The following is a 14474-nucleotide window of genomic DNA, read 5'->3' on the forward strand; positions in this document are numbered from 1 at the left end:
TAATCAGACCACCTGTACCTTCCTCCAGGTCATTTATGTAGATCACAAACAACAGTGGTCCGAGCACGGATCCCCGTGGAACATCACTAGTCACCCTTCTCCATTTTGAGACACTCCCTTCCACCACTACTCTCTGTCTCCTGTTGCCCAGCCAGTTCTTTATCCATCTAGCTAGTACACCCTGAACTCCATACGACTTCACTTTGTCCATCAATCTTCCATGGGAAACTTTATCAAACGCCTTACTAAAGTCCATGTATATGACATCTACAGCCCTTCCCTCATCAATTAACTTGGTCACTTCCTCAAAAAATTCTATTAGGTTTGTAAGACATGACCTTCCCTGCACAAAACCATGCTGCCTATCACTGATAAGTCTATTTTCTTCCATATGTGAATAGATCCTATCCCTCAGTATCTTCTCCAACAGTTTGCCTACCACGGACGTCAAGCTCACAGGTCTATAATTCCCTGGATTTTCCCTGCTACCCTTCTTAAACAAAGGGACAACATTAGCAATTCTCCAGTCCTCCGGGACCTCACCCGTGCTCAAGGATGCTGCATAGATATCTGTTAAGGCCCCAGCTATTTCGACCCTTGCTTCCCTCAGTAACCTGGGATAGATCCCATCTGGTCCAGGGGACTTGTCCACCTTAATGTCTTTTAGAATACCCAAAATTTCCCCCTTCCGTATGACAACTTGACCTAGCGTATTTAAACATCCATCCCTAGCCTCAACATCCGTCTTGTCCCTCTCCTTTGTGAATACCGATACAAAGTACTCATTAAGAATCTCACCCATTTCCTCTGAGTCCACGCATAAATTCCCTCTTTTGTCTTTGAGTGGGCCAATCCTTTCTCTAGTTACCCTCTTGCTCCTTACATACGATTAAAAGGCTTTGGGATTTTCCTTAACCCTGTTAGCCAAACATATTTCATGACCCCTTTTAGCCCTCTTTATTGCGCGTTTGAGATTCGTCCTACTTTCCCGATATTCCTCCAAAGCTTCATCAGTTTCGAGTTGCCTCGATTTTATGAATGCTTCCTTTTTCATCTTAGCTAGTCTCACAATTTCACCCGTCACCCATGGTTCCCTAATCTTGCCATTTCTGTCTCATTTTCACAGGAACATGTCTGTCCTGCACTCTAATCACCCTTTCCTTAAAAGACTCCCACATTTCAAACGTGGATTTACCCTTAAACAGCTGCTCCCAATCCACATTCCCTAGCTCCTGCCGAATTTTGTTATACTGTGCCTTTCCCCAATTTAGCACTCTTCCTTTCGGACCACTCTTGTCCTTGTCCATGAGTATTCTAAAACTTATGGAATTGTGATCGCTATTCCCAAAGTAATCACCGACTGAAACATCAACCACTTGGCCGGGATCATTCCCCAATACTGGGTCCAGTATGGCCCCTTCCCGAGTTGGACTATTTACATACTGCTCTAAAAAGCTCTCCTGGATGCTCCTTACAAACTCTGCTCCATCTACACCTCCAACACTACACGAATCCCATTCAATGTTGGGGAAGTTAAAATCTCCCATCACAACCACCCTATTGCTCCGACATTTTTCTATAATCTGTCTGCATGTTTGTACCTCTACTTCATGCTCGCTTTTGAGAGGCCTGTAGTAAAGTCCCAACAATGTTACTGCACTCTTCCTATTTCTTAGCTCCACCCATATTGCCTCAGTGCTCGAATCGTCCATCGTGCCCTCCTTAATCACAACTGTGATATCATCTCTGACGAGTAATGCAACTCCTCTCCCCCTTCTACCTCCCTCTCTATCCCTCCTGAAGCATCTATACCCTGGGATATTCAGTTGCCAGTCCTGCCCTTCCCTCAACCAAGTCTCAGTAATACCAATAACATCATATTCCCAGGTACTGATCCAAGCCCTAAGTTCATCTGCCTTACCTGCTACACTTCTCGCGTTAAAACAAATGCACCTCAGACCACCTGTCCCTTTGCGTTCATCAACTCTGCCCTGTCTACTCTTCCCCGTAGTCACATTGAGTTGATTATCTCGTACCTTACTGGCATTAGTTGCTGCTTCTTCACTGACCTCTAACTTCCTAATCTGGTTCCCATCCCCCTGCCACATTAGTTTAAAACCTCCCCAACAGTGTTAGCAAAAGCACCCCCTAGGACATTGGTTCCAGTCCTGCCCAGGTGTAGACCATCCGGTTTGTAATAGTCCCACCGCCCCCAGAACCGGTTCCAATGTCCCAAAAATCTGAACCCCTCCCTCCTGCACCATCTCTCAAGCCACATATTCATTCTGACTATTCTTGAGTTTCTACTCTGACTGTCCCGTGGCACTGGTAGCAATCCTGAGATTACTACTTTTGAGGTCCTACTTTTTAAACTTATCTCCTAACTCCCTAAATTCTGATTGTAGGACCTCATCCCTTTTTTTACCTATATCGTTGGTGCCTATATGCACCACGACAACTGGCTGTTCACCCTCCCCCTTCAGTATGTCCTGCAGCCAATCAGAGACATCCCTGACCCGAGCACCCGGGAGGCAACATACCATTCGGGAGTCTCGTTTTCGACCACAGAAACGCCTGTCTACTCCCTTTACAATTGAATCCCCTATGATTATAGCCCTGCCAATCTTTTTCCCACCCTTCTGTGCAGCAGAGCCAGCCACGGTGCCATGAGCCTGGCTACTACTGCCTTCCCCTGGTGAGTCATCTCCCCCAACAGTATCCAAAACGGAATACCTGTTTTGGAGGGAGATGACCGCAGGGGACACCTGCACTGCCTTCCTGCTTTTTCTCTGCCTTTTGGTTACCCATTCCCTGTCTCCCTCACCAATCCTAATCTTCTCATTGAACGTGCTATCCACGACCTCCTCAGCATCGCGGATGCTCCAAAGTGTGTCCACCCGCAGCTCCAGAGCCGTCATGTGGTCGAACAGGCGCTGCAGCTGGACACACTTCGCGCACATGAAGAAGTCAGGGGCATCGGCCGCGTCCCTGAACTCCCACATTGAGCACGAGCAGCATAACACGGGTCTGGGATCTCCTGCCATTTTTAGCCTTTACCTTAACTGACTACAAACTATACTATCAAATAATTAATAAGTGAAAGGAAAAAAAGACTTTACTTACCAATCACAATACTCACCAACACAGGAAGAGTTAAATTTCTCCCAGCTGCTGCTAATTGGAGCACTTTCCTTACCAGCCAATCAGGTCACTGCTTTGCTGTGATGTCACCCTTCCAGGTAAGTTTTTAAAGATTTAAAGAGGTAAACTTACCTTCCCAACGACCCCTCACCACTGCTCCCACCGAGAATCTGAAGTCCGCTGCTCCTTATCAACAGTCTTTTTTTTTTGGTTAGAGGAGGAGGGCGGTTGGGAGACACTACACGTGTAGTGTCTCGGATTTAACCGCTTCCCAAATATATCAGTTAAATAAAAATATACCAGGAGAATAAAAATATTTTTAAAACCCTCATGATTAGACCACGGGCCAGGAGGTGGTGGGGGCGTGCATGTGGGTGGGGTGTGGTGACGGTGGTGTAGTGTGAGGGTGGTGTGGCGTGAGGGTGGTGTGGGGTGAGGGTGGTGTGGTGGGGGTTGACACATGTGTCATGGGGAACCACAACTAAGCGGGTTCTCACTTCCTCGCCTGTGGCCGAACTCCATCTTGGTGACCTTCTTTTCCTCCAGGCCGTCGACCACGTCCAGGGCCCTCTGCTCAGCCACAGTGAAGGGCCGCAGATTCGGCGGTCTCCCTCCTGTCCTCTCCTGCTCTCTGCAGTTGTGCGCGGCCTTCCCCGGGGGGGTGGGGGTGGGGGGGGGGGTGCAAGGGGATTGTTAGTTGATAGTCTCAGTGGTCAGGACACCTGGCCATGGCAGCCGGTACAGTTACCGGCATGTGGGGCAGGGTCGGGGGGGGTGTCAGATTATGGTTGTGCGGGATGGGGGTTGGATCTGGGGCAGAGTGCTGCCTACTCACCATGGCCGCTCTGAGGAGGTTGTGCAGTTTTTTCCAGGCTGGCCCGGACAACATTGCCCATGGCGCTGACCACCTCTTCCACCTGCACCTAGGCACGGTGATAAGCGGTGGCTGGCAGCCCCCTTCCCGGGCCAGGGTACAGAGTCACTTTCCTCTCCTCCATGGCGTCCAGGATGGTCTTGAGCTCTGCGTTCGTGAACCGTGGGGCTGCTTTCCTCGCTGCCATCTTGTTGGCTGGGATGGTGTGTGTGTGGGAGTGCCGTGCTTATATGTGAAAGTGTCAATTGTGAAATTGGTGAATCCCGCACCGTTTCTCATTAGAATCGATTGTGTTCCACATGGCGCCGGCGCTAGCCCCTTAACAGTAGCAGAATCGGTCCAGGTGTTGTGCCAGTTTTGCTGTAGCGGAACTCCACAAATTCTGTGTTGGCGTCAACACTTTAGTCTCATAAACGGAGAATTACGCCCAAGATATTTTGTAGCTACAAATGGGTTAACAATGGAAATTCAGACATAAATTGGCAAATGTTTCAATTTAGTGGTATAGGATGAAGAGGAAAAGTACTCACCGATTTCAAGTCTGGTATATTTTTATTTAACTGATCCTGAAGAAATCTTAATTTCTGATTGTAATTTTCTCTCATGGTTATAATTTCATTCTGTAGTTCATTTATTTTGGCATCAGCCTGCAACAGAGAATGTTATCTCAGTTAAATCACCATCACAAACATCTGTATTAAATTGAAGTTCAAATGCACTTTGTAACAGCCAACAAAACAACCATTCAAAGAAGCACAGGGCTGAATTCTGCACCGAATCAAGAACTCTGCTACCAACGGCGGGTAGCGCAGAATCCAGCGACGGGCAGTAAACGGGTTTGGCATCAGAGCTAATCTCACAGAAAGTCGTCATCATCTTCTATCCCACAGACAAGACTGCGATCCTGCCAACCCAGAGCCAACATCCTATGGTGATGCTGGTATGACCCTTGGAGGGGGAAGGGGAAGCTGTGGTAATGGTAAGGAGTGGAAGGCTAGGGGGAATGTGGAGTAAAGGACTAAGGGAGAGGGATGGGTCAGAGGCTCAGGGTGAGGTGTATTCTGCGTGGGAGGAGTGGTTAAAGTGAGAGGGGGCAGAGGTGGAAAATGGCAGTCGAGCTGCCGTTAGCCTGGCTGCCTGGTTGGTAAATCGGGTGGTGATGAGGTTGTCCCATGTGTGGCCCTGGATCACACGTTGGGTGGCCTGCCGTACCAGCTCAGGCTCCACATCTGGATCTTCCTGGACACCCTCCTCATCAAATGCGGCCTTCTGTTCTTCCTCCTCCTTCAGCATGTTGCCTCTCTGCTGTGCCATGTTATGAAGGACTCAGCAGGCAGTCACAGTGCTCGAGACTCCCTGGGGGCTATATTGGAATGCTCCTTCAGAGTAGTCCAGGGTTCAGAAATGCATCTTGAGCATGCCAATGAACCGCTCAATGACGCTCCTGGTTTCTGCCTGAGTATCTTTATAACAGTTCTGCACCTCAGTCTGGGGCCTCTGCACAGGCATCATTAACCATGACGTGAAGGGGACGTCGTGTCTCACTAACTTGATTGAGGTTTTTGAGGAAATGACGATTAATGAAGGAAGGGCAGTGGATATTGTCTATATGGACTTCAGTAAAGCCTTTGACAAGTTTTCTCATGGCAAACTGGTACAAAATGTGAAGTCACAGAGGATCAGAGGTGAGCTGGCAAGATGGATACAGAACTGGCTCAGTCATAGAAGACAGAGAGTAGCAGTGGAAGGGTGCTTTTCTGAATGGAGGGCTGTGACTAGTGGTGTTCTGCATGGATCAGTGCTGGGACCTTTGTTGTTCGTAGTATACATAAATGATTTGGAAGAAAATGTAGCTGGTTGATTCATAGGTTTGCAGATGACACAAAGGTTGGTGGAGTTGCAGATAGTGTTGAGGATTGTCAGAGGATACAGCAGGATATAGATCGGTTGGAAACTTGGGCAGAGAAATGACAGATGGAGTTTAATCCAGATAAATATGAGGTAATTTTGGAAGGTCTAATACAGGTGGGAAATATACAGTAAATGGCAGAACCCTTAGGAATATTGACAGGCAGAGTGATCTGGAAATAGAGGTTCATAGATCACTGAAAGTGGCAACTCAGGTGGATAAGGCATGCTTGCCTTCATCGGACAGGGCATTGAGTATAAAAATTGGCAAGTCATGCTGCAGCTGTACCAAACCTTAGTTAGGCCACATTTGGAACAGTGAGTACAATTCTGGTTGCCGCACTACGAGAAGGATGTGGAGGCTTTGGAGAGGGTAGAGAAGAGGTTTACCAAAATGTTGCCTGGTCTGGAGGGTATTAGCTATGAGGAGAGGTTGAATAAACTCGGATTGTTTTCACTGGAACGACGGAGGTTGAGGGGCGACCTGATAGAGCTTTACAAAATTATGAGGGGCATGGACAGAGTGGATAGTCGGATGCTTTTTCTAGGGTGGAAATTAACTCCTGGATTCAAAATAGGAGGGAGACAGATAGTAGATAAATAAAGGCCAGTTAATTTCACATCTAATAGAAGGAAAAGTCTAGAATCTTTGTTTAAGGAGGATATAGTAGGGCACTTAAATCTTAATGTAAAAAACCTTACAACTTCAGTTAGGCTAAGCTTAACTTCATCACTCCTGGTAATTCAATCATCACTCAATGTCCCCAGCTGTCAAAACCAATTTCCGGTTTGTAGTGGTTAGTTAAAGTGTTCGCTTTTCTGGTCAGTTTTGACAGGTGACATAGGTTTAAGGTGTGAGGGGGAAAGTTAGAGGAGATGTGCGAGGCAAATGTTTTACACAGAGGGTGGTGAGTGCCGGGAATGCACTGCCAGGGGAGTTGGTGGAAGCAGATACAATAGTGACATTTAAGATGCATCTTAACGAGTACATGAATAGGATGGGAATAGAGGGATATAGACCCCAGAAGTGCTGAAGGTTTTAGTTTAGATAAGCATAATGATCAGCACAGGCTTGGATGGCTGAAGGGCCTGTTCTTGTGCTGGACTGTTGTTCGTTCTTTGACCTCAACAAGTAACCCTTGTCGCCCACGAGCCAACCTCTCACCCAAGGGATCACCTTGAAAGTGCCGGGAATCGGCAAGTGCGCCAGGAGGTATGCTATGTGCACGCTGCCTGAGTATCGGGTGCAGACATGCATGATGTGCAGTTGATGGTCGCACACCAACTGCACACTCTTTGAGTGGAATTCCTTCTCACTGAACCTGTCAAACTGCTGCTCGGAAGGTGACATGCGTGCCATCGCTTGCCCTGTGGACCTGGGACATACCAGCGATGTCGGCAAACCCTGCTGCTTGTGCATCCTGATGGGTCTGCTCCAGGTTGAAGGTGATGTATATAGATGCTCGGGTGCATAGGGCATCCATAACAGTACGGATGCACCTGTTGCGGACAATTGCGAGATACCACAGGTCCCCGCTCACGCCCTGGAATGAGTCAGAGACGTAGAAGCTCAGGGCAACCGGCACCTTGACAACCACCGGGAACAGGTATCCTCCTGGGTGTCCTCTTCCATACCCCGGCAGTGCCAGGTACACCACTATCTGGCACAGGTGGCGCATGGTCCCCCTGCTGAGCTGGAGTTTGCAGTGGCACACACAGTCCCCCTCGGCCTGATGGACAGATGGCACTTGAGTCTTGCTGGCTGGCCCATGCTGTTCTGGGACAGGCTCCTGTCATGCAGGGTCTTCTCTGGCTTGGCCCTGGTGCTCACATTACCTTGCATTCACAATGGCAGTAGTGGCCAAGTATTATGGCAAGCATAGCTGGGGGAGAGGCTGAGAAAGTTAGTAAGTTGAGGAAGTTACCAAGATGAAGATTCCCTTGACATCCAATGCCAAAATATTACATGCTGACCCTGAGTTGGCCTGCACCACCACCCTCACCTTGTCCTACACATCAGAGTTAGGGAGGAATTTGTGAGTTTTTGGTGGCTTAGCTGCAGTGATCTTCAGCCTAGGTTTGTGGAGAGGTTGTGGAGAGCTGTTCAGGGTTCCTGGCCAAGGGCTGGATGGCTGGGGTCAGAGATGCGGTGGATAGGCAGGGCTTGGAGACATCGCATGATCCTTAGGGGTGGGCTAACTGATAGTGTCACTGATGAGGCTATTACTCTGAGGTGGGCTATGTACCAGGGAGGGTCCTGTGGCGCCGGTGCATGTGTTCATTGCTTGGAGTGAGCTTTGCCGATCCCTTGCTACCTCTGCTGTGGAGCATCCACTGCTTCTAATGGATGCAGTGAGTCGTGCCAATACCTGTTGGGCCAGCCATTGAGCATGGACATGTTTACACCCTTGATGATACTGCTGGGAAGTGGAGGTGTCCAGATGGATGGGCTGGATGAGTTGCCACATGACCAGTGATCCTCAGAGCATTTCCAGGATCTTGTGAGCAGTGAACAATGTGAATAGCCAGGAGCCAGTAAGTTGCAGCTAGGGGAGTTCAATGAATGTATAGCAGCAATGGGGGTCTCAGCCAGAGAACCCTAGTCCCGAGAGGGGCACCTCGAGTCCACACACTTGCCACAAAGTTGTTCCACGATACTCCCAGGGGTCCAGGCATACATGCCACCAAGCCTGACAGTTTTACACTGTTCACTTACCTCTTTGTGCCCCCTCAACAGCCATTGTGCATTGGGTAAATATTTTCACCAATTCCCGCCTGCCTGACTCCGGTTGTGGGGGGTAAATCATTGCGACGGGTTGGAGATTCAGGCCTCCAACCTATTAATGAGATTTAAATCGATGCAAATTGTTGACTAACATTGTGCTGCTGGTGCAGGGCAGGAAATTAGCTGAGGCCGGCTGTGGAGCAACGGAGCATCAATGGGTCTGTGCCCGACGCCGCACCCATTTTTAGCCTGACGCTCGATTCTCCGCCGGATCAGGAAACCAAATCCACCCCATTTTCCTGTCATGTAACTTGGATTAAGAAAACATGTTTGAGTTGCAGCTTTGTATTATACATCAGGTAATAGTTTCAGTTTTGGCGCATTTGGGAACATTTACCCAAAATGCAATTGAAATTGCTCTGTTTAGGTTGTAGATAAAGTTCACTTGTATAATCTCAACACAAAGGCCGGGATTCTTGGTTCCCCACAACTGTGATCGGGAATTCCGATTGAGTGGAGAATGAGAATGTCGGTCAAAAAAGGGCTCAGCGCTGGGCGCCAGAGCGTTCCCATTCTCTGCTCCCCTGCCGCCGGCCATAGTGTTCTTCCCACTCCACGCCAGGGTGAACATGAAAACCGCTGATTTGTACACATTTTAATGTGATTAAAGGATTGGAAGCCGATTCTCCACACACCCGGTACGCTCCACCCCACCCAGCCAGGAGTCACGCAGGCGTGATTTGGTGTGAGTATTTACAAGCAGGGCCCCGGCACATGGCCTGTGAGGGGGAGCAAGGAGGTAAGAAACGTTTGTACACTAATCGGGTTTGTTGGATGTGGATGCCTGGAGCTCTGGGACTAGTGGGGACCGACTTGGTGGCAGGTATGTGGACTCGGGTTACCCCCTCGGGATTGCAGTAGCACCTTTCAGTTTGAAATCTACCCCCTCGCAACCTATAATCTGTGACCTCTCATTCTAGGAAATGCCCCGAGGTCTCCTGATCATGTGGAGAGCCATCCAGCCCACCCATCTGGAGACCCTCATGTCTCAGCAGTATAATCAAGGGGATGGGCTTGGCCATGAAAAACCACTGGACCTCCAGGTATTGGGACTCTTCATTGCATTCCTTAGATGCACAGCTGCACACCACAGGAATCAGGGTATTAACAGGGCTAACCCCAAACAAAGGACCCATGCAACTTCCCTGGCAAACTGTAACAGCCTGTAACCCACTCATAAGGATCAGGCAATGTCTCCAAGCCCTGCAGGTCTACATCGCCCCATTGGTATCAAACTATGAGTCCATCCATCCACTACTCAGAAAACCTGACTATCTCCTTGTCACAACTCTGGCTCCAGATCACACTGGAGCTAAGGTCCCAGAAAAGGTACACATCCCTCAGATACCCCATCTGGAGGCCCTACCATTTCTTAGCATAGAGCCGCATGCCTGCACCACATGACTGCCTGCACCATACAACCAGCTTCTGGCAGGAAGGCAGAAGGTTCACTCAATGAGGACAACCACAGCAGACCCCACTGGGAGAACCAGTACATGGGCCACAGAGCCCATCACTAACAGCTGTTGTGACAGCCACCGGTACCCCAGTTGGCAGAGACAGGTGGTGAGGATGAAAGTTTTCCGCATCAAGGGTCGGGTGCCAGTCACTGATGCATTGCAGACTACATGATCTTGAATGGGCCAGGGTGGGGTAGATGTTGAAGGTGGCGCAGCAGTCTGACCATGTAATTGGTGATTTTGGATGGTCAGGGGATTCATCACCTTGGTGATAGTCTCTGTCTTGCCCCCTCCCCTGCAAGATATAGAATGTGGGACTCAGCCAGAAATGCTATCTACCTGGCTGCCAGTGCCATCGCAATTGTATGGTGACGAGAACGCCAGGCAGCAGCCTGTCCCAGAGTAGCAGCCTGCCCCAGAGCAGCAGCCTGTCCCAGAGCAGCAGCCTGTCCCAGAGCAGCAGCCTGTCCCAGAGCAGCAGCCTGCCCCAGAGCAGCAGCCTGTCCCAGAGCAGCAGCAGCCTGTCCCAGAGCAGCAGCAGCCTGTCCCAGAGCAGCAGCAGCCTGTCCCAGAGCAGCAGCCTGCCCCAGAGCAGCAGCCTGTTTCAGAGCAGCTGCCTGTCCCAGAGCAGCAGCACCCTGCCCCAGAGCAGAAGCATGTCCCAGAGCAACAGCAGCCTGTCCCAGGGCAGCAGCAGCCTGTCCCAGGGCAGCAGCCTTGTGGTAGTATGGCTAGAGAGATCATATTACCGGAGAACCAGGCTGCCATTGGTACAGCAGCCTCGCTGCCCATTGGCCCAGGCAAGTCATGTGCCTCTCTGCCAACTGGTTGTGGCTGGTCATGTGACTCCCCGCCGATTGGCTGAGAGGTTGGTAGCTCCGCCTACAGGGTGGGGTATAAGAGCTCGTGTTGGCTGGCAGTCGGCCTTTCTCTACGACCACTGCCGGGCTCACATCTAGCGAATTATAGCCTGTTGTTTGCAACTTCACTACGACTCAAGTCCAATTGATGGTGCATCAAGCCTGTCCCAGGGCAGCAGCCTGTCCCAGAGTAGCAGCCTGCCCCAGAGCAGCAGCCTGTCCCAGAGCAGCAGCCTGTCCCAGAGCAGCAGCCTGTCCCAGAGCAGCAGCACCCTGTCCCAGAGCAGCAGCAGCAGCACCCTGCCCCAGAGCAGCAGCAGCAGCAGCCTGTCCCAGAGCAGCAGCAGCAGCAGCCTGTCCCAGAGCAGCAGCAGCAGCAGCCTGTCCCAGAGCAGCAGCAGCAGCCTGTCCCAGAGCAGCAGCAGCCTGTCCCAGAGCAGCAGCAGCCTGTCCCAGAGCAGCAGCAGCAGCAGCCTGTCCCAGAGCAGCAGCAGCAGCAGCCTGTCCCAGAGCAGCAGCAGCAGCAGCCTGTCCCAGAGCAGCAGCAGCAGCAGCCTGTCCCAGAGCAGCAGCAGCAGCAGCCTGTCCCAGAGCAGCAGCAGCCTGTCCCAGAGCAGCAGCAGCCTGTCCCAGAGCAGCAGCAGCCTGTCCCAGAGCAGCAGCAGCAGCAGCCTGTCCCAGAGCAGCAGCAGCAGCCTGTCCCAGAGCAGCAGCAGCAGCCTGTCCCAGAGCAGCAGCAGCAGCAGCCTGTCCCAGAGCAGCAGCAGCAGCAGCCTGTCCCAGAGCAGCAGCAGCAGCAGCCTGTCCCAGAGCAGCAGCAGCAGCAGCCTGTCCCAGAGCAGCAGCAGCAGCAGCCTGTCCCAGAGCAGCAGCAGCAGCAGCCTGTCCCAGAGCAGCAGCAGCAGCAGCCTGTCCCAGAGCAGCAGCAGCAGCAGCCTGTCCCAGAGCAGCAGCAGCAGCAGCCTGTCCCAGAGCAGCAGCAGCAGCCTGTCCCAGAGCAGCAGCAGCAGCAGCCTGTCCCAGAGCAGCAGCAGCAGCCTGTCCCAGAGCAGCAGCAGCAGCCTGTCCCAGAGCAGCAGCAGCAGCCTGTCCCAGAGCAGCAGCAGCAGCAGCCTGTCCCAGAGCAGCAGCAGCAGCCTGTCCCAGAGCAGCAGCAGCCTGTCCCAGAGCAGCAGCAGCAGCAGCCTGTCCCAGAGCAGCAGCAGCCTGTCCCAGAGCAGCAGCAGCAGCAGCCTGTCCCAGAGCAGCAGCAGCAGCAGCCTGTCCCAGAGCAGCAGCAGCAGCAGCCTGTCCCAGAGCAGCAGCAGCAGCAGCCTGTCCCAGAGCAGCAGCAGCAGCCTGTCCCAGAGCAGCAGCAGCAGCCTGTCCCAGAGCAGCAGCAGCAGCAGCAGCCTGTCCCAGAGCAGCAGCAGCCTGTTACAGAGCAGCAGGGGACAGCTGGTGAGACTCAAGTGCTGGCTGTTCACCAGGTGGAGGAGAAGATGTGAAGGAGGTGCCACATCAGGCCACTTTTAAACTCCAGTTAAACATGATTTTAAAACTTGTCAGGACCCGGACCCTGATGTGATGGTGCAGAGGTGGTACACCATCACAAAGACATTCCCTCATGAGGCACCCTCAATTACGACGCGAGAGCGAGGTCGGTAATCAAAAGGCTTTAATCTCCAGAGAACTGAACAGCATCCGAGAAAAGTGTGCTCACCACATGGAGCCTTATCCTATATACGGTTTCCTGGGGGCGTAGCCAGAGGTGGAGTCCCCCAGGGTTCCAAGCATCTTAAAGGGACAAGGTATTAAAGGTCAGGTACCGTTTACAGCAGTTATTAATACCGTTCATCACATTCACCCCCTGTTTAAAAAAAAAACACATAGTCCATCGGGGGTGAAGTGGAATTATAAGTTCAGTCTTTGTGGTGGTCTGATCGTCCATGCTGACTTTCGCTGCTCTGGTGGTGGCGCCATGGATGCGGTCGGTTCCGATGGTGGTATATCCGGGAGCACGGTTGACTGAGCCTTTGCCCGCCTTGGAGGGGGGGGGGGTTATCAGGGGTGATTAGGGTGATCGGTGCCGGCTGGGGGGCAGGGGGCGCTATGGGGGGCGCTGTCGGAGTCGGCGTTTGGTGCGGGACGGGGAGCGTCAGTAGAAGGGGGGGGGGGTCGGTGGGGAAAACATTGTGGTCGGTGGGAGAGTCGGTGGGGGAGCCAGCGGGTGCCAGGTCTCGCAGGGATACTGTATCCTGCCTGCCGTCGGGGTGCTCGACGTAGGCGTATTGAGGGTTTGCGTGCAGCGGGTGGACCCTCTTGACTATTGGATCCTTATTATGGCTCCTCACGTGTCTCCGGAGTAGGACTGGACCCGGAGTCGTCAGCCTGGGTGGAAGCGAGACCCCAGAGGTGGACATCCTGGGAAAGACAAACAAACAATTGTGAGGGGTCTCGTTCGTGGCCGCACAGAGGAGCGACCTAATGGAGTGCAGGGCATCGGGTAGGACCTCCTGCCAGCGGGCCATAGGGAGACTCCTTGACCATAGGGCTAGGAGGACAGCCTTCCAAACTGTTGCGTTCTCCCTCTCCACTTGCCCGTTTCCCCGCGGGTTATAGCTCATCGTTCTGCTCGAGGCTATGCCCTTGCTGAGCAGGTACCGACGCAGCTCATCGCTCATGAACGATGTATCCCGGTCGCTGTTAATATAAGCGGGGAAACCAAACAGTGTGAAGATGCTGCGCAGTGCCTTGATCACGGAGGCCGAGGTCATATCAGGGTAGGGGACAACAAAAGGGAAGCGGGAGAACTCATCGATGACGGTGAGGAAATAGATGTTGCGGTTGGTGGATGGGAGGTGCCCTTTGAAGTCCACGCTTAGTCGCTCAAAGGGCCCAGAGGCCTTTATCAGGCAGGCCTTGTCTGGTCGATAGAATTGCGGTTTGCATTCCGCACAGATCTGGCATGCCTTAGTCATGGCCTTGACCTCCCCTGTGGAGTAGGGTAGGTTGCGGGACTTGATGAAGTGGGCAAGCCGGGTGACCCCTGGGTGGCACAGGTCATCGTGGATGGATCTCGGGTGGTCCAATTGCGCATTGGCGCACGTGCCGCGGGACAGGGCATCTGGGGACTCGTTGAGCTTCCCCGGGTGATATTTAATATCGTACGTATAGATGGAGAGCTCTATTCTCCACCTCAGAATTTTGTCATTCTTTATTTTGCCCCGTTGTGCGTCATCGAACATAAAGGTGACCGATCGTTGGTCGGTGACAAGTTGAACCTCCTACCGGCTAGGTAGCGCCTCCAGTGTCGCATGGCCTCCACTATGGCTTGTGCCTCCTTCTCGACTGCAGAGTGCCGAATTTCCGAGGCGTTGAGGGTTCGGGAGAAGAACGCTACTGGCCTACCTGCCTGGTTGAGGGTAGCAGCCAGGGCGACGTCTGATGCGTCGCTTTCAAGTTGG

General features: G+C 52.1%; 1 protein-coding gene across 1 annotated transcript in view; it reads right to left on the bottom strand.

Moving 5' to 3' along the window:
* LOC119970422 (golgin subfamily A member 4-like) overlaps window positions 1–14474 on the bottom strand; it is a 529556-nt gene that overhangs the window by 240927 nt on the left and 274155 nt on the right. Inside the window, exon 16 of the mRNA XM_038805016.1 lies at window positions 4546–4662. Coding sequence (XP_038660944.1) covers window positions 4546–4662 — 117 coding nt within the window. The remainder of the gene's footprint in view (window positions 1–4545; window positions 4663–14474) is intronic.

Source organism: Scyliorhinus canicula, chromosome 8 (genome assembly GCF_902713615.1).
Source record: "Scyliorhinus canicula chromosome 8, sScyCan1.1, whole genome shotgun sequence".
NCBI lineage: Eukaryota > Metazoa > Chordata > Chondrichthyes > Carcharhiniformes > Scyliorhinidae > Scyliorhinus > Scyliorhinus canicula.